This window comes from Giraffa tippelskirchi, chromosome 3 (genome assembly GCF_054371585.1).
Source record: "Giraffa tippelskirchi isolate mGirTip1 chromosome 3, T2T-mGirTip1v1.2.pri, whole genome shotgun sequence".
Lineage (NCBI taxonomy): Eukaryota > Metazoa > Chordata > Mammalia > Artiodactyla > Giraffidae > Giraffa > Giraffa tippelskirchi.
Window position 1 is genome coordinate 114,725,235 of NC_137277.1, and position 27,399 is coordinate 114,752,633.

At 34.5% G+C, this 27,399-nt stretch overlaps 1 protein-coding gene across 2 annotated transcripts in view; it reads right to left on the reverse strand.

Annotated features, from left to right (window-relative positions):
* KYNU (kynureninase) overlaps positions 1-27,399 on the reverse strand; it is a 112,329-nt gene that overhangs the window by 31,411 nt on the left and 53,519 nt on the right. For both annotated transcript variants that reach the window (XM_081576081.1, XM_081576080.1), the window contains 2 exons: positions 11,238-11,336; positions 10,391-10,464 (listed from right to left, as the gene is read on the reverse strand). In XM_081576081.1, the coding sequence (XP_081432207.1) occupies positions 10,391-10,464; positions 11,238-11,336 (173 nt within the window). The remainder of the gene's footprint in view (positions 1-10,390; positions 10,465-11,237; positions 11,337-27,399) is intronic.

Below are 27,399 nucleotides of genomic sequence, written 5' to 3' on the forward strand. Positions count from 1 at the left end.
CTCAGTACATAATCCGTCTGTCCTTACTGGAATGTAAGCTCTATAAGGGGAAGAATTCTTTGCTTTATTTATCCATATATCCAAAAGATTTTTTAAAAATGCCTGGACAATAGTAGATGTTCAATAAATGTTTCTTTAGTGAATGTAAATGTGGTACAGGGACATAACTCAGCCATGCCTGAAAGGATTATAAGTCAATATTTTTCCATAATGTTTAGTGACAATATTAACTTTTCATGTACAATTATATATATATATATATATTTCCATCTTTCTTTTCAGTTATTCCAAGCTCTATCCCTCTATAATCAGCCAAGGTTTTTCTTCTAGTCTCCACTGGCAGTCTTTTCTAAGCAAGCAATCCAGTAGGATGCCAAAGGCAAACAAGGGTGAGTTTGAGCAACTCTGCCTTCAGGGAAGTAAGATCAGTTGGGTATGACATGAGCATGGTTGCACAGTACATAAGTATCCCTATAAATTTTTAGGTCATCTCTCACAGTGAAGCATTAATATTGCTAAGCTACCGTGCAGAAGGAGAAGAAAGGCTTGGGAAAGAGGAACACAATTGCTAAAGTTCAAGTTGATATTACAATAGGAAAGGTGGAGCTACTGCATAGGAATGAGGATCAGGGAAAGCAGTAGATATAAACTATAACAAACGACAAAAAAACAAAAACAAAAACAGAAGCTCAACTACAAATAAGAGAAGGGGCAGGGAGAATATAAATCTAAGCAGTTAATAAAGAGCATATTTGAAGGAAAAGTAAACTTATGGCTAAGTGATAGAACAGATTCAAAAGTGCTAATGACGATGGAAAATCTTGACAAAATGGGATGTTTCAGCCTGTGAATTGTGCATTCATTCCTTGTCAGCAATGAGTTTCCAAGTGTGACTATTTCAAGGCTCAATATGGCCATAAATTACACAGGTAAAATATTACCAACTCACCCTTAGATAGTAAAGAAGGTCTTTATCAATTCTTAACTTGTTAAAAAAAAGAAAAAAAAAGTATTCACAATTGCTCTGCTCTGTTCTAAGTCAACTGATTTAATGCTGCTTTGGAAAGGAGTTTGAGGAGTTACAGGGATTCAATTCCTTTTCATCCACTCATTTGCCCAATCATATGGAAATTTCGTTATGAGAGAGTGCTTTACTTGGTTCTGATACATATTCAATTACATCTTCAACTCTTACTCAAAAGAAGGCTTGTTAAAATATGTCCAGTGAGCTAACAGTATGATAAGCATAGTTACAACAATTCCTGATATTATAAATTTTGGTTACTGAAAACTGTTTCCTAAAGATTCAGAATAGTATGTTGTCCTTACACGAGCTAAATCAATATTTTCTTGGTGTAAAAGCTTCATTAACAAAAATTTTCTGCTTATTATTTCTTGAAATCTATTATTATTTTAAAATATTGGTTTATAATCCTCTATGGTGATATTGAAGCTAAAATCATAAAACACATCAAGATTTCTAAATTTAGGACTTTAGAAAGAACTATTTGAAATGTTGATTAAAATACTCATGAAGGATTTTTAAAGTTGTCTATAGCTGGTTTTTATGGATATATTTAGTCTTTGTAGAAGCATATGGAAATGCATATTTAATTTGACAGTATTTTGCAAATCATACTCACTTCAGAGTAACTTGCAAAGTAGAAATGCTTTCATATGCTAGAAGATGGTTTGTCTATTATGCTGAGAGTAAAGAAAGAGCCATGTATTCAACAACAAAATAAAGATATATATATATTTTCGGACATTGTGGATTATAATAAAGGAAGATCAGAAGGTCAATGTCCCTGTACTTTAACATTTAGAATTATGTTATAGTCAATTTTTCAAACAATCACACTGGACATACTAAAACGAATTCTCACAAAGATCACAGGCACACTTAAAAAGAAAATTCAAATGATCATTTTCTGTCTAGGTTTCCATATTAATGCCAAATCTTCTGAGACTTTGACCAAATCTGATTGGAACAGAGATTTAGGAGAGTAAAGGCAATCTCTCTTTACATGAACTTCTCATGATGAAGACAAACCTCAACACTAGAGAAAAGGATAATTTCCACTCAAATTTTCTCCTCTGGGGTGGAGTTAAAAACAAATGACCAAAGAGAAACTGAATCATAGGAATTCAGACCTTTGTTTTGAGTCGTGCATTACAAGCATTCTCGTGGCCTGTGAAGTTAGCCCAGCTCAGTCTTGGAAGCAGCAGGACCCAGTGGCTCTTGTGCAATGAGTAGTTTCCCATGCTGCCCCACACAACATGTATCACTGCACCTCTTATAGAGTCAGATGGATACATGTGTTTTCTCAACAAGAACAAATGAAGTTTAGTAATAGCTCTTCATATTTTATATTAAAAATAAAATTTTCATATTCTGAAGGTCATTTTAGGTAATTAAAATAAGAGCTGAAGCTCTTTGACAAGTTTACGTTTTGTGTCTAAAGGGTTCACTGACCTGATAAATCTTCAGGGACACTAGACTGCAATTTTCGAAGAGAAAATAAATTTTGAGGTTTCAAATGACTTCAATTTTCTCATATTAGTGATTATGCCATCATTATCTGAAAATAGTGATTTGCAAACAACATTGACTTTAATGTAGTTTTATTTTTTTATTTTTTTTAAATTTTTTTTATTTTTTACAAAATTTTTTTATTTTTTTTATTTTTTTATTATTTTTTTTAATAAATTTATTTATTTTAGTTGGGGGCTAATTACTTTACAATATTGTAATAGTTTTTGCCATACATTGACATGAATGTAGTTTTATACTGATAATTACTCTTCCTGTTTTCTTTTAAGAGTCAGGATTCCTTTATCTCTTGAGTTGAGAATATCAGATTATTTATTGAAATTATTCTTAACTGTGATCATGCCTCAGTGCATAAACATTATTTTTATGATCACAGCTTAAATTCACCACACTCAAAAATTATCTGGATGATTTACATAATAAAAAAGTCAAGCTGTGAAGGTGAAGGATCCTTTTAGAATTATTGATCTAAAATGGTTTCTGAATGAAGATAGAAATGATTTATGTGTCATGAATCCATAAGGGGGTTTTCTCCAATCATATTGTCTTCCTTGGATCCTTTACAATGAGGATATGGAGACTAGGGTTTCTCATAGGTATAAGCCACTCACAAGCACGGCTATGGAACTAAGTGAGAATATGAAGCAAACCTGCTTTTACTACTGTTTATAATTTCTAAAATACTGTAGAAAAGAGTTAAAGAGCAATATTATGATACTAGGCAGACTTTTAAATGTTAAGTCAATAACTCAGATTCCATAAGAATTCTATCAAGTGTATTAAAAGATAACTTGACATATCCTTTAAAGAAAAACCATTTAAGCAATTCATTATACTTCCTTAATCGAGTGAAATCTCTCTCATAGGCAACAATCTCAGCTTTCAAAGTAACATTAAATTTATGCACTTAGTTAACATAGCATTCCATTTTGCAGAGGAACAGTATCTGTAAATTTCACCACAAACTTCTTCAAGCTTGTCCAAAGAAACTCTGAGTTATCTGTCCCTTCACTTTTCATATGGTGATACATGAGAATTCACCCAGCAGTTATTTAGTACTTGCCTTGTGGCACATACTCTAACCCTATATTACCTATCATTTAAATTGTTTATTCAACCACTGAAACAACATCTCTCCAAATGGGTTGTATGATTAAAAAAAAAAAAACATGCAGCATCCTGTATTTATTTCTATCTACGAAAGTTTCCTGTACAAAAATAAATATTGGTTATATTTGCTCATGCCTCCTCAAATGACTTAGAAACATTCTCTTTACTTGATAAAGCAGTGAGCACCTTAGAAAGGATATTTGTGTTGGAGTAAGATAAAATGGAAGCTTCATCATGCTTAATTCCTAAGATTGGAAAGATATACGGATATATTAGAAGTCCTCATTATTTGCTAGGCTTCCTTTGTGACTCAGCTGGTAAAGAATCTGCCTGCAATGTGGGAGACCTGGGTTTGATCCCTGATTTGGGAAGATCCCCTGGAGAAGGGAAAGGCTACCTACTCCAGTATCCTGGCCTGGGGAATTCCACGGACTATATAGTCCATGGGTTCGTGAAGAGTCGGACAGGACTAAGTGACTTCCATTTTAAAGAATCTGCCTGCCAATGCAGGAGCTGCAGGAGCCTTGGGTTTGATCCCTGGGTGGGGAAGATCCCCCAGAGGAGGAAATGGCAACCCACTCCAGTATGCTTGCTGGGATAATTCCACGGACAAAGGATCCTGGTGGGCTAGAGTCCATGGGGTTGCAGAGTCAGGCATGACTGAGCAACTGAGCATTCATGGAGTACTGGGAAAAGGTCTTTTAGAATAGATCTATTTTAAACCTGTAATCATACTTTTGTAGTAAATAATGAAGGAAAAAATAAAAGATTTGATTGGGATGCTTTTGAAAAATAAAACTTTAAATTGTATAACAAATTTAATTTATAATTTGACAAAACTTACATTAAAATCATAATATGAAAATTATTAAAAAGAATAAATAGTAAATCAAATGTTGATTTTTTTTTTTTGGTGTACTTGACAAATGTCATGGTAGCAAGCTAGAATCTTTTTTGTGTTATATTTAACTTTTTAGCATGAGCATAAAGATGATCATTTCCACAAAAGTTTTGAAGCATTCATCAGTTCCTCTTAATCCCTCATATTCAAGCATTTGATTTTGAACTACCATGCCTAATTTCCTCTACTTCATTTGTTAATGCTTTTGACTCTAACATATTCTCATTGTTCATGATTTTGTGATTCAGCAGTTCTTCAGTACAACTTGCATCATGAAATGCTGAATCTCTTGAAAAATTTTACTTTACAATTCATTTGCATAAAATTTTTACTGTGTTATAGCATTCTATAATCAGCAAGAGACCAAAATATTTTTTATAATAATGCATAGAGATAAATGTTAGTACTAATTGAGAAAGAGTGTTTGGTAAAGGTTAATTTTATAAGTGAGTAGTTCACAGTTTTTACTTTCCTACATTGTCATGTATCTTTTGGGACTAGAATAATACTTTGATAATCAGAAGCTCTTGCAATTTGCAATCAGATAAAAGTAAGGGATAGAAAGTAAGCAAGTGATAAAGCTAGAAATGCAGTTGGTATCTTCTGCAAATGTCTGTTGTTGAAATCATGACAGTGGATGAGATACACCTGAGTTAAAAGGACCCAGGGTTGAGGCATTGAGAGAATCAATGAAAAGTGAAAGAGTAAACTTTATCAAATACAGAAAAGCAACCACATACATTGGAGCAGAAGCACGGGGAAATGATACACTGGAAGATTAGGGCTGTGGGAGATAACATAGGGTTGTGGGAGGTAACATTAAGGACAAAGGGGTGGCCAAGTACATTTAATATGGCTATCTGATAGGGCAGGAAGTTGTGGCTAAGATGCCATCCATGTTAATTCATACTGAACATCTAACTCCAGAAACAAGCTAAATGTGTAGAATAAATGCCCTGGGAGGTCTGAGTCATAGTTTAACTAAGGATTCTGTGAAAACTTTCACTGAGAAATATATTGATATTGGCCTATCCCATTTGCAAGTATCTGGGGTCTTGTGAATTCACCCACCTTGCTATCACCACTTATCCGCCCTCATTCTCCCAGTCTTTAATACTAAGACCTTATATATATACTAGAAAAAGATGTGGTAAGTAGTAAGTCAGAAAGAATCACAGAAAGCAAAACAGGGTTTAAATTATAGATGAGTTTGGGTTTGTGGTATTCTCCAGCATTGCCGGGGGAAGGAAGTAAATCAGATATATCATTATCACACCCCAGAACAAGTAGATGATCTCCCTCTATAACATTAATTGTTCTGTTGGGTCAAGCATGAAACATGCTTATACTTTTTAAGCCATTTTTAAAATAAATTTTCTTAATGCTTATTTTTATCCTTTCTTAGACTTTCTTATGTTCTCTTATGCGTCTATTTTTTAAGTTCCCAAATAATAATACTAGTAGTAATAATCTATACTTCTGAGTTCTAAAATTTGCCTTTCCCATGCACTGATGTCAGCCAGCCTCTTCTGCTGGTTCTTTTTAACCTGCAAATTACTTATTACAATAAAGGAGATGACTCAAGCTCTTAATAAAGCCTTAAAAATGTCATCTCTACTTAAAGCCTTCAATCAAATACCTCTAACTGTTTATGGAAATGTGTTGGCATCATTTGAAATCCTAGCATTTTCAAAAAATTATCAGTAGGCTCCATTCTTGACCACTCAAAAAACTTTAAAAAAAGATACTGGGGAAGCAAGAATTTCAGGAGAGCTAATATATGAAAGCATTTGAAAGATTCTTTATGCCAACATGGAAAGTGAGGAACAGTAATTTTCTAGTATCTATGATTTCACTGGATAGAGTAAAAAAAAAATGTAAGCCACAGAAAGAATCTTAATAACTCACTCCTGTTTCTTACTAGAGTCTCTCTAAAAAAACCTAGAAGTGATGGGTGGTGTCTTGAATTACAGTCTGTGGGCTTTTACAAAAAAATCATTTTACAGGCTTCACATATGTTTGAATCTTCTAAAATCAAAAAGTTAAGTATTGATCTAAAGTCTTTCAGAAAGGTCAACACTTATAAAGTTAAAAGAAAAATGTAAGATTTTTAAGAACCTGCAATGCAGGAGACTTGGTTTCAATCCCTGGGTCAGGAAGATTCCCCTGGAGAAGGGAATGGCTCCCATTCCAGTAATACTTTCCTGCCTGGAAAACCCCATGGACAGAGGAGTCTGGCAGGCTACAGTCCATGGGGTCGCAAAGAGTTGGATATGACTGAACAATTAATGCTTTCACTAGAAGGATTTTTTTTTAAAGGTGATATATTTCTAATGTTTGAATTCTTACAGCCAAAAGTATTTCCTTCATAGTGCAGAGCAATAATTATTAACTGTAAACACTAAAATTGTCAGACATGAAGTACAAAAAACACAAGATGACATTTAGTCAGAACCAGTCCTTATTTAGTATAATTCTTAGCTACAGATAAGGTTTAGAATGTGATACTGGAATGAGAAAAACATGATGATAAACTAGGAAAAGGTCAAATTATAGCTGAGATTAATAATTTGAATTATAATGCTTAATACAGTAGATTGACACCGGCCTTTACTCATTATTTTTATTGGCCAAGGGTTCTTGGAAAAAGTCTTAGGTCATCAATTTTGAACAATGGATGAACAAAATGCCTATTTAAATAAACAAAAAATGGTGAAAATTCTTGGTACAGATACAATTTGCCAGTTGCTAATGGGAACATCATATAAAAGGTATTTTGAAATTATACACTTAATATTAAACTTTCAGAATTCAGGGTTACTAGTTCCAGAATCGACTCCCATAGTACCCTTCTGTTCAACCTTGATAAACATTTATACATTTTGTTTAACGTTGTATCCAAAATGCACCTGATGTTAACTTCCACCTCCATCCTGTCTTACCTCTTTATCAAAGGCTTTGGCTACACGATTATTGCACTATAAATATATGGTCAAATGATAGAAAAAAAAATTATACTTTAAGCATAGATAAAGAATGAATGGACCAGGAAAGTTATGTGTACTATTTATTTGAAATAACATGTTTAGCCACTAGATGTCACCCTTTTTTAAGCACAAAGTTTACTTCATAAAGTTAACAACAATAGTAGTTACATTGCACTGAGGGTAGAAGTTGGTACCATTGGAACTAGTCCCTCTAATATCACATAAAAAGAAGCTTTAACAACTGATAAACAAAGAAACAATGACCAGGGGTTTCTGTAAGAAGGACTACGTGAGTTAGACTGGTTTGAGTCTTGTTGATCTCCAAACTAGATACTTAAAATGCAACAGAAGTTAATAGCATGTGATTTTCAAACTATACAAATAGCCATGATTGTACAAGCATGGCTCTTGTACAAATATAAAATGGACACATGTAAAGATCTCAGTCAACTCATAATTAGCAGATGAGCCAGTAAGATGGTAAGGCCAGTATAAGAGAGAATTCCAGGAATAGAGGCTTATAGGGTCAGTCTGAGCTTGGCCATAGGCACAAAATTCTTTAATATCCCAAAGGTCAAAAACCATAACCTTTAAGGATATGTTTCCTGCTTGAGGAGAAATGATCTCTACTAGGCAATGATCTCTACAAGTTAACATGCAAATTCACAGTAAGGCAAAAAGATACTTAGCCTAGATGTATGGATCACCTATCATGCTTCAGTGGCTGTGCTGTTTTACATGCATTATCCCATTTTAACCTCACGATAACTTTCTTTGAGGTAGATGCTTTTGTTCTCTTTATCAAGAGACTAGAACACTGAGAAATCAAGAACATTCTTCAGGACCAGCAGGTGAGTGAGCAGGCTGGAATGTAAATTTGCTCTGTCTGCATGGTCTTTCTCCTGGGAGCACAGACTTAATGCTTACCTACTGGAGAAGGAAATGGCAACCAACTCCAGTATTCTTGCCTGGAAAATCTCATGGACAGAGGAGCCTGGTAGGCTACAGTCCATAGGGTCACAAAGAGTCAGACACGACTGAGCGACTTCACTCACTGGGTCTAGAGGGTGTTGAGATTCTACAAGATGAGGCACATGCAGGCACACTACAACTCTTCTGCCCTCTCCTATTCCTCATCCATGAAGGGCAAATAATGGTGAAAGAACTCTGAAGTGTAATAGACATGCTGTAAAATCAGAGTTTAAATGCTAATGCTTGCATTCTCTAGAATTTGTGTACATTACATACCATACCCCTGCTTCCCTTTGCCGATTCCTCGAATGCAGTTTAAATAAGTGGAGAGTTGGAAATGCTCAGGGTGGTGAGTCTTCACACAAAGGCAGACAATATCTTATATACCATCTATGTGGAAGACACTTAGGCTAGGTAAAATGTTATCAATGGGGTTGTTTATAAATGAAAAAACAGACCTTTTAAAACTCGCATGGTAGTCCTATATTATACAGTTTATATTCTTTTCAGATAATTTGGGACAAGGGGAGAAATCTAATGTTGTCGCTGTTTAGTTGTTCGTGTCCAACTGTACTACCTCATGGTAGTAGCCATGAGTAGCTACTCATGAGCTGCCTCATGGACTGTATCCCTCCAGGCTCCTCTGTCCGTGGAATTTCCCAGGCAAGAATACTGGAGTGAATTGCCATTTCTTCTCCAGGGGATCTTCCCGATCCAGGGATTGAAACTGCATCTCCTGCTTGGCAGGTGGACTCTTTACTGCTGAGCCAACAGGGAAGCCCATAGCTAAGATATTCTTTGCAGAATTTGGAAAAGGGGAGAAATCTAATGTCCTGACAATATATTCAAGGTAGATGAGCGCCTAACAAATATCTGTCTAAAAAATGCTCTATTGAATTTTAAAACTTTAAAATCTTGAAAAAATTTAGATATAATTAAACGAGCTGTAGAAAATCATCTTAAGTTTGTATGATTTATATGCAGAGAATCTCAAAAATGTGAGGGGCTCCAAGCTTTATTACTAATTCACTTTCAATTCTCATAAAGATTATGCCACTCAGCCAGTGACTGAGAAGATTCGGAAAATTAATCAAACATTATTATATTACCTATTAGGAGTCTAGACAGTCTCCTCATCACACACATTCTAATACAATTTTGGAAGGATTTTTTTTTTATAGAATATTATTTTTTTTTCTCCATACCAGATAAAAATAATAGAAACACTTAAGAGTTCCGCAGTCAAATAAAAATGTTAAATTTGTTGGTGTATCACATTTGCATTTATTCTTGCTCTAAAAAAAGAAGAGTGCTATATAAAAATTGAAGAGTATTTCTTTTTATGTAGTCAGTCTGTTGTTCAGTGTTCAGCTTCTTCAGTTTCATGGATTATAAAATCTTTTAGGACAGAAGATATTCCTTACAAGACCATATTATAAGTTTCCAGCTTTAAAGGTAGATGTAATTTTAATAATCACATATCACTTTTAAGCTCTATTAGGCACAGCTCTGGTTGCCTTTGATTTATTCATCAATGTAAGAAACCCGGACTTTTCTAAAGTCTAATTTTTGAAAAAAAGTTAAGTAGTCTCTTTGCATTAAACCATCTGCTCTACATGATTACAGGGACTCGTTTTTAGCATTGAAGCTTCCCTTTTGTGATTAAATTTCTTATTCAACCAAGTGAACTCTTTGGAAATCATTTATTTCTTATAAAGCATATCATTGTTCACAGAGTAGTAAAATAATTATAATCAACCCAGATTCTTATTGGATAGCATCTTAAAGAACATATGTAAATTAAGCACACTAATTAATTCAAACTCATTTATCCATCACCAAAGAAAATCTGAAGATAGTACTCACGCAGGTTTAATTGTATAGGCATGTTTTTCATGGACAAAGGCACCAGCAAGACCTCCTGCTCCTGTATTTAAATACTGGATTGAGAGTAAATTAAACTGTATAGGTTTGCCTAAATATATATGATAAATATAATAATTTGACTTTTTTGTTATGAAACCAACTTTGATAAGATCAAAATGTGTGATTATTTTAACTTTTATTATAAAACAGAATTTGGGGTTACTTTGTTCAAAGAAAAACGATGAAATGTAGCATTATTAATTAGGAATAAATAGCTATTGATATTTTGACCAGTTTTTCCCCCAACAGGTAGATAACAGTTCAGTTCTACTGACAAGTTATCTGATTTCAAAGTTCATTCATCTCAATTATTTTGCCACAACATATTTAAATAATAATAAAAGATTATATTTTTAAAACGTTTAAAATCAGTTCTATTTCTAAGCTCCCTGTCAATAAACTTGTCTTCAAATGTCAATACAAAGTCGATTCCATAAGAATTATCTTTAACTTATGTAGAAATTTCTCAACATATTAACAAAAAACTAGATTAAATTTGAATTAAGTTCTAAGTATGGAGATTTACTCCAGAACTTCCTGAGATTTTCATAGAAGTCAGAGAATTGAAGGAATAAATACTCTATAAATGATGGAAATACCAAAACTTAATAACCTATACTATTCATTAAGTGATTCTACAATTAACTAAAGTCACGAAATACAGTAATGAAAGAAATGGAGGAAAGTAATTCAAATACCTAAAACTGGTCACAGATCCATTTTTACATTTAGATTAATGTTAGTGTGGACTAAAAGAATATAAATACGTTAACTAGTCTGTTGATACCTTGTAGGAGCACCAGCAGGCAAAATCAACTCCCCAGTCATGTAAGTGAAGTTCAACATTTCCAACTGCATGTGCTAGATCAAAGCCAACAAAACAACCCTGGGGAAGAACATAATAACATTTTGAATTTGCTTAATGATTCAAAATAACAAATACAAGTATATTTAAGAAAATTGTTGACAAAATACTGTACCATAAATACAGTTCATCCTTTGGTGCAATGGATTCACAAAGTGTGAATCATAAAATCTTGGGCATTCTCAAGACCCTTTCAGGTCAAAACAGTTTTCATACCAGGAAGAAGACATTCGTTGCCTTCTTCACTGTGTTGACTTTTGCACTGATAATGCAAAAGCAATGATGGGTTAAATTGCTGGCATCTTTGCACAAATCAAGGTAGTCAAAACTTGTACTGTCATTGTGTGCATTCAGTTACAGCATGAAAAGGTTAATTTGAGTTATATATCTCCTTGGTACAAGTATAAAAATAATACATTTGTATAAAATGTCCATACCTTAATTTTATTCTTTTAAGGTTTAATATGGGAATTATTCATAAAACATTTAACAACATCCTGAAGTAGGATGTTTGTCTCAAAGTAATGCACTTATGCAATTATTTGAGTTGCAAGCTAAGTTACCCACTTTAATTTCATAGAGAGCCATTTTTGCATGAAAGAGCAACTTACAGACAAATGATAGTAAATCAACTTAGGTATTTGAGACATATTTTGGAAAATGAAGTGAGTCTATCAATTTGAGGAAAATAACTTGCAGGATTTGTTGCCAAAGGAAAAAAGTAGTTATTGGAGAAATTGGAATTTTGGAAAAATTGTGTCCGTTTCCATAAATATGATCATTTTCCAGTATTTAAAGATATTTATGATGAGTTTAGAAATGACATATAATTTTAAAAAGAACATATAATAAAATATGAAATATTTAGAAAATATACATAACTTAATGAATTGATATTTTCCAAATTATCAAGACATACTGTTACATATTATGCATGGATAAAAGATCTATTCAAAATGAAAAATCAGCCAATAGATTTTAATGTAGCCAAGCATAGAAAGATTATTGATTTGGTTTCACATTTCATACCACAAGTCCCAGGAAGTTCTTCATGTCAAATTCTGGTATAGGATCAAAGAATATTCACAGTTAACTGAAAAAGCTATTATATTACTTGTACTTTATCTAAATATATATCTGTACAAGGTCCAATTTTATTCCTATATTTCACAAACAAAATAAATCAAGAGATTAAATGCAGAAGATATATTAAACCAGCTAGCTGCTTTCTATTAAGTCAAATAGCAAAGGTTTATATTTCTATATAAAATATATGCCAAATATAAAGCATTCCTTTTTTTGTTTCTTTTAGAAACTACAGTTTTGCCCCCTAACAATGTAATATTTATGTCAATATGTAATGGGTTTGTATTTTTATCCTAAATAACTAATATATTTTAAAGTTGTTTTTATTACAAATACTAAATATAGATATACATAAATAATATTAAAACCTCTTTCAGGAGTTCAATGATTTTCAAGAATGTAAAAGTTTCCCATAATTGAAAAAGACACATGTACCCCAATGTTCATTGCAGCACTATTTACAATAGCTAGGGCATGATAGTGACCTCAGTTTAAAATAGAAGCAGCCCTTCAACCAAGTCCTGCCTAGTTCGGTTAACATAAAGTTGACCAGGTGGCACTAGTGGTAAAGAATCCACCTGCCAATGTAGGAAATGTAGGAGACTTGGGTTCGATCCTTGGGTTGGGAAGATCCCCTGGAATAGGAAATGACAACCCACTCCAGTGTTCTTGTTTGGAGAATCCCATGGACAGAGGAGCCTGGGTTGCACACAGTCCTTAGTGTTGCAAAGAGTCAGACACTGCTGAAGCAACTTCAGTTCAGTTCAGTCACTCAGTGGTGTCCGACTCTGTGACCCCATGGTCTGTAACACATCAGGTTTCCCTGTCCATCACCAACTCCCGGAGCTTATTTGAACTCATGTCCATGGAGTCGGTGATGCCATCCAACCATCTCATCCACTGTCGTCCCCTTCTCCTCCTGCCTTCAATCTTTCATAGCATCAGGGTCTTTTCCAGTGAGTCAGTTGTTTGCATCAGGTGGCCCAAGTATTAGAGTTTCAGCTTCAGCATCAGTCCTTCCAATGAATATTCAGGACTGGTTTCCTTTAGGAGGGACTGGTTGGATCTTCTTGCAGTCCAAGGGACTTTCTAGAGTCTTCTCCAATACCACAGTTCAAAAGCATCAATTCTTTGGTTCTCAGCTTTCTTTCTAGTCCAACTCTCACATCCATACATAACTACTGGAAAAAACATAGCTTTGACTAGACGGAACTTTGTTGGCAAAGTAATGTCTCTACTTTTTAATATGCTGTCTAGGTTGGTCATAGCTTTTCTTCCAAGGAGCAAAGATCTTTTAATTTCATGGCTGCAGTCACCATTTGCAGTGATTTTGGAGCCCAAGAAAATAAAGTCTCTCACTGTTTCCATTGTTTCTGCATCTATTTGCCATGAAGTGGTTGGACCGGATGCCATGATCTTAGTTTTCTGAATGTTGAGTTTTAAGCCAACTTTTTCACTCCCCTCTTTCACTTTTATCAAGAGGCTCTTTAGTTCTTCGCTTTCTGCCATAAGGGTGGTGTCATCTGCATATCTGAGGTTATTGATATTTCTCCTGGCAATCTTGATTCCAGCTTGTGCTTCATCCAGCCAGGCATTTTGCCTGATGTATTCTGCATATAAGTTAAATAATCAGGGGGACAGTATACAGCCTTGACGTACTCCTTTCCCAATTTGGAACCAGTCTGTTGTTCCATGTCTGATTTTAACTGTTGCTTCTTGACCTGCATACAGATTTTTCAGGAGGCCCATGAAAACAATGCTGTTTTTGAATCTATGCTGTGTTCTTCCTGTATATTGACTTGAGACCTGAACAATCTCTTACTGACTCTATTCTGTCTCAATCATTTACTTGTATGGTTTCAAGTATTTTGTATGTCTGCCTGGTAGAATTCACTGTTTTAGAATGTAAGACTCTACACTAAATTCCCAGAAGGAAAGCATGGAACAGTTATCCAAACTGTACTCAAGTAATAATTTCCTAATTTAATTGCTTACCATCAAAACCACTTTCCTCTGTAGATCAAAATATGAAAACATTTAGCTAGATAATATAGTGATTCATTCCACATTAAGACAACTTTGTACATGAACATGAAATTTTTTAAAAAGTCATTAAATGAAGGTGTTCATTTTGCAAACATGTCTTACCTCTGAGTTCTTTATTGTTAGCTTACTAAAAGCACATATAATAATTATCTTCTTAAAACAATAGACTTTCTACAACTTTGAAGAAATACATCTATTGATTGATGTTTTTTGAAGTTAATAACTGCAGAAGGACCCACTTTTTGATTGTTCTAACACCTCTTAAAAATAAATAACTCCGAACTGCTATTACAGGTACTTTCCCCAGAATAGGGACTTTGCTGGTGGGTGGCTCAGACAGTAAAGTGTCTGCCTACAATGTGGGAGACCTGGGTTCAATCCCAGGGTCGGGAAGATCCCCTGGAGAAGGAAACGGCAACCCACTCCAGTATAACTCTTGCCTGGAGAATCCCATGGATGGAGGAGCCTAGTAGGCTACAGTCCATAGGGTCGCAAAGAGTCGGACATGACTGAGCAACTACACTTCGCTTTCCCCAGAATAGAGGGATGCAAACCATGACCATTTTAATGAATAAAGTAATACTTGAGGATAGGTAATCTCATTTGTTTAGATATTGTCTATGGTTGCTTTTGCAAGCACAAAGGAATCATTGCAACAGAGATCACATGAAAGAAAAGTCTGAAATATTTGCTATTTTGTCCATTACAGAAAAGATTTGCTGACCCCAACCCTATAGCATTGGTTTCCATGGAGAAAACTCAATATACTGGAGAGTCAGTTAATTAGAAAACTTACTCATTATAATATGACCAAAACTAGAATCTCATAAAAGAAAAAAGGTTTTTACAGGTATTTTATTTCCCAAACACAGAAAATGAGCAACATATCATAAAAACATGACAGATACTTCACAGTAACATAAGTTTTTGGAGCAACAGGAAAGGGATACAATTAATCTCCATCAAGATTTAGAGGTTTTGGGGCTTCTCGGGTGGCACAGTGGTAAAGAAACTGCCTGCCAATGCAGGAGATGTGAGAGACTTGTGTTCAATCCCTGGGTCAGGAAGTTCCCCTGGAGTAGGAACTGGCAACCCACTCCAGTATTCTTGCCTGGAAAAATACCATGGACAGAGGAGCCTGGCGGGCTTCATTCCATGGAGTCACAAGGAGTAGGACATGACTGAGTGTTTGAGCACACACACAAAAACCAGGTTTTCAGACTAATGTTTAGGTTTAGTAGATATATAAAAATGCACATACACTGCAAGGCAATTTGTTTTTATTTTAAGATGCAATTTCCATAATTTCAATGAAATTTTGGGGAAAAAAGTTCTGAATTTAAAATTCTGTTTTTTCTCACCAACATTTCTAATTGAGGTGATTTTTTATGAGGTGATTTTTATTCTTCAGCTTCCCATAGATAAGTTTTTATAACACAATTTTTCTTGGGAAACTCAAGGAATAAAAAGGCAGCACTTTTATTATCAGTTATTTATAAAGAATAGCCTGATGAAGAAACTATGTAACTTCACCCACCATACCATGTTGTTAAAGGCCCTGTGGTCACATATGTGGCACAATATAAAAAAAACCGCTTGCAGCTCCTACAATATATTTTAATGCATGTGCAATTCTTTCCCCAAGAATGGCAGAGAACATAAGTTATTAAGATGCGATTATTTTGAGTAATTTTGACCTTAAGATACAAACTTGAATGTGATCATCACAAAGTGATTTTACAGAAGTTTCACTAGATGGCAGCATCTTAAAGAAAATACTTAAGAGTTTTCGGAAACTGTATAGCCATTCAGTAAATGTTTTTATTATTTTAAGAAAAATAGTAGATAAAACAATATGAATATGTGAAAACATACATTGCACACTTGAATGCATACTTTATGCAATGATAAAATAGAAATCAAATATTTTCAACAGATTTGGATTAATTACCCACAATTACTCAAACTCTCACTGGTAAATCCTGGAGAAGGGAATGGCCACCCACTCCAGTGTTCTGGCCTGGAGAATTCCATGCACTGTATAGTCCATGGTATCGCAGAGTTGGACATGACTGAGTGACTTTCACTCACTCATTTATAATAGACAGTGACAAATATAAATTGTAAATGACATTACAAGCACAGCGGTTTTCAGCCACCATGTCACCTGGCGTTATAGTCAATTCCCAAACTATGGAAGTAATCTTCTAACCATTCTAACTCCTTCCACCCTGCCTTCTTCCAATGAACTTTCTAAATCATACATTTGATTGTAAGACTTCCTGTGTCCCTTCACTGATCCCCCATTCAATTCAGAATGTAACTTATTTTCCTTGGTATGGTTTTTAAAGACCTTTATGATCTGATTCTTTCCAGCTTTCTATCTCAGATGCCCTACGCCTACTTTCCTCTTTTTGCATAAACGTTTCTCTGTCTCTAGCGTATTCTTTCCCTTCCCATTTGCCTGAGTAGCTTAGATTTTGATCACAAGGTAACTTCCATAGGAAGATACTTTGCCAAACCTCTCTCTTCTCTCATAGTTCTGTTTGCATAAATCTCTGCTAGCAATTTTCCAATCTTACTACTTTTCTATTTTTACATAATGTAAATTCAAGTATTCAATTATTGAATAAATAAGTAAACAAAAGGACATATAATAAAGCCAGACAATTGTCAATAAATATTATGTAAACTGAAGCTAAATGTAAAAGAATATTATTTGATATCCTTTATTTCTGTTGCAATTTTATTGAATAAATCATTTATTCAGGCTTGGTATCTTTTAAAATGAAGTTTCTTGGGCAATCAATAGTAGCTTAAAATATATTTAAATTCCCTTCAATAAAACAAGGCATATCATGAGTTTTTGTTTTGACCATCTTCAATAGCACAATACTAAGAATTTTTCTAACCAGTATACTAATACACATAGGGCCTCTGTTGAGATTCCTAGGTAGCTATCTCACTGTCTCTCAAATTTAGTTTATTATTTTTTATCTATTAAAAAGAAATATGGAATAGTAAGGCTTAATTTTATCCATTGTAGCATTCAAGGTCTCATAACTTTGTTGGTTTATCCTGTAACAGATTGACTTTGGACTGATATCATTATTTTCTTCTTTATTCACTCCCCCAAAATCCTGTAAATTATGAAGACCATCAATAAGTAGCAAATTTGCTGTGAAAAGAGTAATTATATAAGACACTTGTATACATTTATTATGTAATGTAATTATATAATTATATAAGTAATTATATAAGACACAGCATACATTTATTATGATTTTCAAGTGTCCTTCTCACTTTTTTTTTTTTTTCATCCAACTCTGGTTATAAGCAGGAGTGAAGTCACTCAGTCGTGTGACTCCATGGACTGTAGCCTACCAGGCTCCTCCATCCATGGAATTTTCCAGGCAAGAGTACTGGAGTGGGTTCCCATTTCTTTCTCCAGGGGATATTCCTGACCCAGGGATCGAACCCATGTCTCCCTCATTTCAGGCAGACATTTTACCGTCTGAGCCGTCAGGGAAGCCTATAAACAGGAACTATGCATTAATTCTTGCGTTCTGTTTATTTTTCACTTAAAGTCAATACATAATCTGTATAACATTTTCCTTCCCCAAAGTATCTAACAGAGCTATCTACTATTTTGTTGTTGTTGTTGTTTTGAATTGGTATATTAAGCCTTCTCTTATTTATAGCAAGAGTTTGATGTGAATAGCAGTTTCTCACTATTAAAACATATAGCAGTACAAAACGAGAGAATAAACTCATAAGTTAAAAGTACACAACACAATCTTCCAAGTGGAGCTGCGGTAAATATTTTAGAAATCAAGTAGCTTGGCAACTAGAACCAAAGTTTAAATTTTTCTTTAAGGCAGAATCTGAATGCTACTCAAAGCTATTTTAGCTCTGAGGCTCTTACAGATAATATGTGATTCCAGAAGAAGTAAATAATCAGCATATGTACTGCAAGAGAAAAACTACACACAATATCCCATCCAGGAAGCTGTGACTTGATAATTATCAACGCTCATATTGAAGTTCAGCAGCAAACAGGAACAGAAACAAGAAAACCGGGAGGATAGACAAGATTTTACTCTAGACCATATGATGAATTATTCTAAGGTTAAGGTGTAATCATTTCAAATGTATCTTCTATCAAAATATTATTTTAAAATGTAAGTGTACAGAGAAGGATAATTTCCCAAATAGCCCTTATATGATAATTTGAGTAAGAAAGCTACCTTTTTTCTCCTAGAGCTATTGATTGATGATATTTATGTGAAAATGTGTATAGGGGAGACAATAATCACTAATAAACCAAACATTGCTCTGTGCCTCTCATGTGGGCTGTTCCTAGGGATTTGGGGAACCATGACTATACTTGGGAGTTTCCAGAGAACTGAATTTTGAAAAAGATAAGATATTCAACAAGGGAGAGTTTTGAATCAAAAAAGAGTCAAAACAAAGGCTGGCACAGATATCAAGGAGTTCATTAAATTAAAATGAGTACCTTTCACTTGAAATTGAAATCAGAATGAATGCTTTCACTTGGTGACTTAAAAACTCTGGTTTGGATTTATGGATTAGCTAAGAAGTGAAAATGGAATCCATTCTGAAATATGTATGTGTCAATCTGTACAGATTAGAGTAAAATGGTATTAGGATTTTGCTACCTTCTTACATCAAGCCATACTTTCATATTTTCAGAAAATATAGTAGCTTACAGCTATAGTTAACCAAAAGAAAATATGAAGAATGTGTTCTGTTGGAAAAATAACAGTAAAGTGACAGGAGGTGGAATATTGGGAAGAAGAGAATGGACACGGGCACATCCTAAAGAGCTTGTCTTTGCTTGGAAACCCCAGAGTCCTGAATGGGGGTGGTAGAACTCCACTCAGGTACTGAAGATGGCCAACCTAGTGCATTTTTAGACACCTTTCCAGGCTCTATTTATGTCACAGGAAAGATAGCCTCTTTTTTTTTTTTTTAAATTAATGTGTATCTCAAGGTACTCCTGTTTAAATTCCAGAACTGTTTCAGCTATGGAGTTTACATAGCTAACCAGGTAGCCTGTGGGGAACACTGACAGCTAGAGTCTGGAAGAATAGCCTTGTCTTAATAGCTCTGCCCCCTAGTTCTGTGAATAGATGCCTGGAGGAAAATGATAGTTTCTGAACTTGAGTGGGACTACATCTCTCACACTATCTGACTTATTCTTGAGTCAATTTGCAGTGTGGTTTTGACACAATCTTTAAGATAAAATGAACTGGAACATGCACAACTCTACTTTTTGTGGACTAGATTGATATTCTAAGACATTTTCACAGATTTGTTTTTACCTTTGACAAGTACTAACACAGTCTAGAACAGTTTCCTTTTTATGTGCCTCTATGCCCCATAATGACTCTTTAAAGGCAGACAGTGGAGTTTTTCTTAATCTGTTCTCTCTATCCATTTGTCTGTCTGTCTCTCTCAAATCCTGGAATCTGATATTAAGTGAGGGGTACCTGTGACAGAATGAAATTTCTAGAGAGTACTCTGTAACTCAGCTACCAGTAAAGTGTTCAGTGGACTTTCTGTTGAAATTCTCCCCAGTGTCAAAGCTATTTAGAGAGAAGGCTCCTGCAAACACATCTAAAAGCCCCAAAGAGCTGCAAACAGGAATGGGAATGACACTGTCATTGGTGAGAGCTATTACCACTGGAACTACCTAAAAGACCCATCAGAAGGAGACCCATCAGTGTCTCGGGGCATCTCTTCAAGAGAGCAGTTGGAAGGAGTGTGTTTGAAGGTCTGAGTTGGGGTAGTGTTGAATGCTGGCACTGACAGAATCGTATTCAGCAATAATTCTGATTCCTATCCTTGACATCTAGGGCAAAGTGAAAACTGCGATTTTCAACATTCTCTAAACTGAAGAGATGATGATGCAACCCTAAAGACAGTGGCCTCAGTTTCCCAAGGAAAAATAACCAAGAAAGAGGGCTATAAATATTTTCTTAGACTTTCCAAATGGTGAGACTGCTTTGTCATTACACATTAAGTTTGAAGATGTAAAAGGAGAAAATATAGTGGGAAGAGAGGTATGGAGCCAGACTCCAGTTTCCCGGAATGGCTAAGTCAGCTTGAACAAGTGCTTAACTTCTCTCAGACTCAGTTTCCCTCAGTAAATCATGGGAAAAGCTCCCTGTTAGCATAGCTGGGAATACTGTAAATACTACACCCCAAGTACCTGAAGCACAGAAAGCCATCAGCAGCATCCAGTATTATTACCTTTGTACAAAGCATTCTTGCAGAAACTAGATTCATCCTTTTAGCCTAACTTTTTTAAAAGTAAAGATTGATGAGACTGGCAAATCCAGAGATGAGAAATAGACAATAGGAGTATTGGGAGCATTTTGCTAATGAAATTTAAGTTGGGGGGGTGGTGTCAGTTAAGAAGGTCTGAGACAGAGCTAAGAGCTAACAGCTACCTGGGCAGGAAGAGTAAAGGATTTGAGAGAGAGGAAAAGAGAAAAACCCTTCAGACTCTAAAATGTTGTGTAATTTGCAGGTAAAAATGTCTTACTACCTAACAGAGTGTGCTTTCAAGAGTAAATTTCAGCTATTTCTTTTACCAGAAAAAACAGCTATTGTCTCCTCTATTTATTGTCAGAAGTAAGTGCAAAACCAAAGAAGGAAAATAAAACAAATTGAGTAATACTGTTCTCTTCTAGAGTCTTTCTCCAGCTGCAAGGTTCTCACACAAAATATAGTTTGTTTGATTTATTTTGGATACCCAAGATGGGAAAAATAGCTCTAGGTAATTTTTCAAGCTTAATTTAGTTCATTTAATGTTTAATAACTTAATGGAGTTGTCTGCCTGCCCTAAGTATGTCAAAGAGTAGAAATGGAATTTGAAAAAGAACTCAAATTTTACAACAACTATTTTGAATTTTTAGAGTAATTAACCATTATTTCTTCAGAACTTTCTGATTCTAATTACACTGGAGCACAGTTATGCTTTTTATGCAATATGTGATCCATAAAAACAGACTAATCCATTCTTACTGATATACACATTTATCCATTCACTGACCAAACAGGTATGCATTTAATGATAACTAATTATGTATATGAAAAGCACTAGTATGAGCCTGTGAAGTTTGTAAGGTCTACCCTCAATCAGTCATTGAACATTCTACTTACCAAAGCTTCCTAAATTTTATAGATATGCATATAAATAATTACAAGATAGTACAAAATGGGAGCAATAATACATTTTCTATCATGCTATGGAAATACAACAGGAAAATAGATTTAGCCTGATACAGAGGAATGAGAAAAATTTTATGACAAAGATCAAGGATCGCCCCCTCATGTTTCCACAGGAGTTAGTCAAGAAATATTGTGAGTTGAGCCTATAAGAAATACTCCCCTTTACTCATTTTTGTAAGAATGCTGCAATGTAAGCAGAAATATATACGCCAGCTGTCACTCTGCTTCAGTGCTGAGGTCAGTAGGTAGAAATGGGAGTTGTGTTGAAGAACTAAAGTACCATCTAGCAGGCAGAGCTATGACTCAGCCTTACCACTTGTTATCCTAAGGGAAAGATGGTCTAATGTTGCCAAACTTGTCACTTTTCAGAAGGTATTTAAAACTAGGAGTTTTTATATGAAATCTTTTGATCTGTCATTATGGCATGTGATTAAAAATTTTTAATGTACCACATTTGCATATACAAAGAGGGTCAGCAATTCTCTAGGACCAGTCATAACCTGTGAAACAGATAGTAGTTGAGCTGGGATAGAGGAATAGAATCTTCATATGCGGAAGTTCTAAGAGTAAGGAAAGCTAAGAATAAAGGCATGGAAACAGTGTGACATCTGTACAGAAAACATGTGAAACATTTAGTTTAGCTTAAATATAAGTTTGTGAAGGAGAGCAGAGGAAACACAATATTAAATTAAGTATATGCACAATTATAAAAAAGCTAAAGTGGTTTGAACTACATTCCACAAATGGTAGAAGAGTGATGGGCATCATGTGGGAAGAATGAGGCAAGAGATCAAATAGGAGATACCAGGACCTAATCACAACCTTCCCAATAATGGGCAGTTACTTTTTGGGTGAGTGGAAACCTTTAACCTTCACATATCTGTTTTATCTACCTATCCTGTTATAGAGTGGTTTTAAAGCAACTATTTAATTTATCCATCATATGGTAATGGTGCTCTATATCGAAGAAAGCACCATTTTGATTAGAAATTAAAGTACACTCTTCCTTAATATGGTTTTCTAGTGATTACTATGTCAATCTGAATGCTCAATTTCTCAACCAAATTTGCTTATATTATTAAGTTTACTACATACTGAACTTGATAATATTGCAAAGATGTTTATGGGATAATTCTTGAAGATATCATTCTTTAATTTCTTCCCTTAAATCTAGTTTTTGTAGACAATGTTATAATTATCATTTTTGCTCACCACCTACTTAAGATAATTTCCTAAGAAAATGAACATTGCCTTCTCAGCTCAGTCTTTGATATCTCTAATTTTGTTTGCATACATAATTTACCTGATTAAATAAGAATAACATGAAGAAGGACATTAAGAGAAATCTCACATTTTATTGAGGATTTTTTTTTCCTGCTTAAAGGTCTTTTGAAATTCCACCTACATTGATTGCCATGAGACACATATTTTTCTTTCCATTCTTAATGGTGGTTAGTGATTAAATTAAAATGTATGTGTACATTTCATGTTGAAACACTTTCATTTTTCAGCTTAACAGACTTAAATCCCCTTCCTTTGTTTATCAAGTGGCTAAAAATATAGATCTTAACCCACTCCAGTATTTTTGCCTGGAGAATCCCATGGACAGAGGAGCCTGGCAGGCTACAGTCTATGGGGTCACAAGAGTTAGACATAACTGAGCGACTAGGCACAGCCTTAGTCTAAGGCAACTTAAGTATTTTGTAAAATGCATATCATCTAAAAGAAACCCTAAGTATACAGTTTCGTTTGGGGAACGCTGGGTTTGGATGGGACTAGATCAGGAGAAATAATTATCCACCATGGCTTTGATGAGAGTGGTTGCCAAAGCAACAATCCTGATTGACAATTTGGACTCTTGCTTTTCTCAGAACTGTAATCCTAAAACATCTTGAGTGCACATTTCTCTTCTATTGACAATTAACCAATCTTCCTCACATGATCCATTTAATGAAAAGCTTAAATTAGATAAAACATCTGATGAAAACTTCTTAGGGACAGCTCAAAATTTTTAGATTCTTGGGCATTGATCCTCACCAACATTGACTCCAGACTCCTACTTGGATAAACTACAGAGAGTGTATTTTGTATTTCTAAACAGAATAATCCTTTGCTATTCCCCAAGTGAAGTATGTTTAGTTAATGAGATGGTCCATCTAAAATTAGGTCACTTTTCCCTTCTATCTCTCTATCTCTCTGTCTCTGACTCTGTATGTACGCATGTATGTGTTATTATTATTATGTTTTAATCCTTGTATTCTGTGGATAGATCCAAATCTGGGTGAAATAAGAGTTCAGTACAGATCCTTCATTTCTGATGCTTATACAAATTTTGTCTTTAATATCACTAAGATAAAATGTTTAAATAAGAGTGATCTATGAAGAGATCAGAAAATATTTCATTTGGCAAGAAATGGATCTGTCCTCTTGTACCCCTATCTTTTGAACTGTATCATGAGAGAAGGCAATGGCACCCCACTCCAGTACTCTTGCCTGGAAAATCCCATGGACGGAGGAGCCTGGTAGGCTACAGTCCATGGGGTCGCTAAGAGTCGGACACGACTGAGCGACTTCACTTTCACTTTTCCCTTTCATGCACTGGAGAAAGAAATGGCAACCCACTCCAGTATTCTTGCCTGGAGAATCCTAGGGACAGTGGAACCTGGTGAGCTGCCGTCTATGGGGTCGCACAGAGTCGGACACGACTGAAGCGACTTAGCATAGCATGAGAGAGAGTTTTAAATTTTTTGCATAGAGACCACAAATGACTCTTTATTCATCTTATCCCTACCCATTTCTGTAAGTAGGGCCTATCTTTTTAAAATTAAAACAAAATCCAGTTTGTTTCATTGTCTAAAAGCTTTCAGTGGCTCCCTATGTCTTTAAAAGAAGTTCAAGACATATAATATAGCTTAGTAGGCCCTTATTTACCCAGCCTCTGTCTGCTTTATAGACTCATTTTTTATCATACTTTTTCTATCAAATCATACAGCCTTTTCTACAATCAAATTATACTGAAATATTGTCTTCCTTGCAATTCTATCATTTGTTTTTTTTTAATATCTAGAATGGCTCCACCATATTATCTGCCCCCTGGAGGGATTTTTACCTAGTTAATTCCTGCTCATAATTTTAGAATTTGCTGAGGTCTCATCTTGTCTAAGAAGGTCAGTCTAACACTCCAGGCTAAATTAGGAGTTCCTGTTTAGAATTCTATTATTATAATTAACTCTTCAAATATTTACCGATAAAAAGAATGGATAAAAGATTCAAATGTGTATTGCTCTATTACAGAGAATATAGAGACAAGATTCTTTTTATGCACTAAGGACAAGATCCTGTTTGGTGAACTGGTGGTGACTTTAATAAAATAATGGCTGTATGTACTACAATTTCTAGTAAAGATTACTTAATGTTGAGCATCTGAATATTAAATCTTTTTGGAAAAAGGTTTATTCATTATATATAAAAATTTCCTATAAAATGCCAGTTTATGTTATAATTGTATATAAAAGTATCTGATACTGATTTTTCCTAACTGATTCACTGCTTAAATCTTGATCTGATGCAAGTATTATTGATATTATTCTTTTGTAATAGTCCATGAGAGTTGACTCCTAGTCTTCAGTACTAGAAGCATCTCAGCCAAGCTTCCTGTTGAATTTTGAGGTTTGATCAATTATTTGTCTCCTAAAAAGTCTCAAAAATTTTTGACAATAATTTAAACCTTCTCTAAAGATAAGTGGATGCATCAATGAAGTGAACATTTATATATGAGTGTTATTTAGATACCTCAGTTTTTGTTAAATGATGTTAAAGCAAAAATATGTCTTTCTTTATTATAATGATGTCTTTCTTCATATTTCTGCTTTTGTCATATATTATTCTGAATCCAGAATTAATTCATTCTGCATTTAAATTTTGTAGTTATAATTGCAATTATTATTTATTAATAATTTAGGCAGCTTATAGTTGGGTCTAAGAGGTGTTCATACTCACAGCCACTAGAGAGTGCCACACAACGAAGGAGAAGCTAATAAAACAAAACACAGAGTTGCAGAATTTAGTCTTCTTTATGGCTGTCATTTGCATTTCAATTTTCTTTAGGCTAAAAGAAACTAACATGCCAGCATCCATTTACAGAAAATAGTGTAAAATATGTGATAAATAAGATAATTAATCATTCATTCAGTCAAAAAATATTTATTTGGAACCACTGTCTGCCAGGCACCATGAGTTCCAGAGTGCTAAAGGACATTTTGTATGGCATTGGAGAGGGAAAGTGGAATACAAGCATTTAGCAATGAGTTTTTTTTAGGGATAAGATTATTAAAATTGTTGTTAGTTCATTACTTAAAGTTTTAAAAAATTTCAGTCTATTCTGTTGAATCCTAACCACGTTGCTTCTTGTTTTCTTTCATAATCTAGTGTAGAAGTGTCCAAGTAGAGTAAAGTTCTGAATATTTCACTTTCTAAGGATTCATTATTTCTTTTTTTTTTTGTAGGTTGGCTATTGTACCGTGATTTTTTATATATGTTGATAATGTTTACTTATTACTTGCAATGCACTGTTTTAGGAATAGTACCTTGTTTCTGCTTAGAGCAAATACATGAAAATAGGCACTGTTACCTTCCACATTTACTAAGTGGAGAAATGAAGCCACTTAAACTATGCTGGAAACTAATAGAAAGGCATGGGTTCAAGGGCAAGTCGGCTCTGTCTCTACTATCTAAATATTTATTAATGCAAATGTTTCACTACTTTCAGAATTATAGTATAATACTCCATCAGCAAGCAAAAATACCTGAATTCCAGGTGGCAAACCTAATAGCTATTCTTCTTGAGCACACAGATATACTTCATTTGCCAACAATGACCATGCATTAATCAATGGAATACAAGTGGAAATAAATCTCATTCCTTTGGCTGAATATTAACAGAAGTTCTAGGATATGAAAGCCATAGGATACAACCCTGAACCCCTAGTAACCTGATCCTTGATTGCTGCATGAACAAGTAATAAACATTTATCACAGTAAAGGCATTTATGGCTCTATTTACTTGTTACCAAGACTTAGTCTACCTTCTATACCAAGAGTTTCCATTGACAATAATTTCTAATTACCTGTTTCTTATCATAGTCCAGGTTGAGAAATTATTATTTGTGGAGAGTCTATTCATTCCACCAGATGATCTAGATTTTCTTTTTATTTCTCTCTCTTTGCATTTCATTATGTTTCCTATTAAATTTCCCATGAATTGGTTTCAAATGCTTTGTGAAATGGGGCATAAAACAAATATGAAAAAAAAAGAAGGAAAGAAGGAAAAATTAAAGAGGGCTAGAAGAATAGAAGTAATGATGTTCCACGGGGGTATAATTGGAAGATGCAAGAAGTACAGTGGGTTTGTTAACTCAAACCCCTTCCCAGCTCTGTTTTTAGCCTCTCTTTGGTTTAGGTCCATAAAAGCTAAAAACTCCTTTACTCATGCTTCTTCAAAGCTACTGCTTCAAAAAGCATTGAATCATAAACTGGAAACTGCTAGGTTTTTCTGGGAAAGACTTTACACTTTGAATGAGAGGAATGGATAAAACTGTAGTGCTCTTTCTCCTCTCTTCTTACTTTATGCATTAAAGAGAACTGTGATATCTGGATTTGGGACAACTCTCCTAGTGACTATGACATGAGAAAT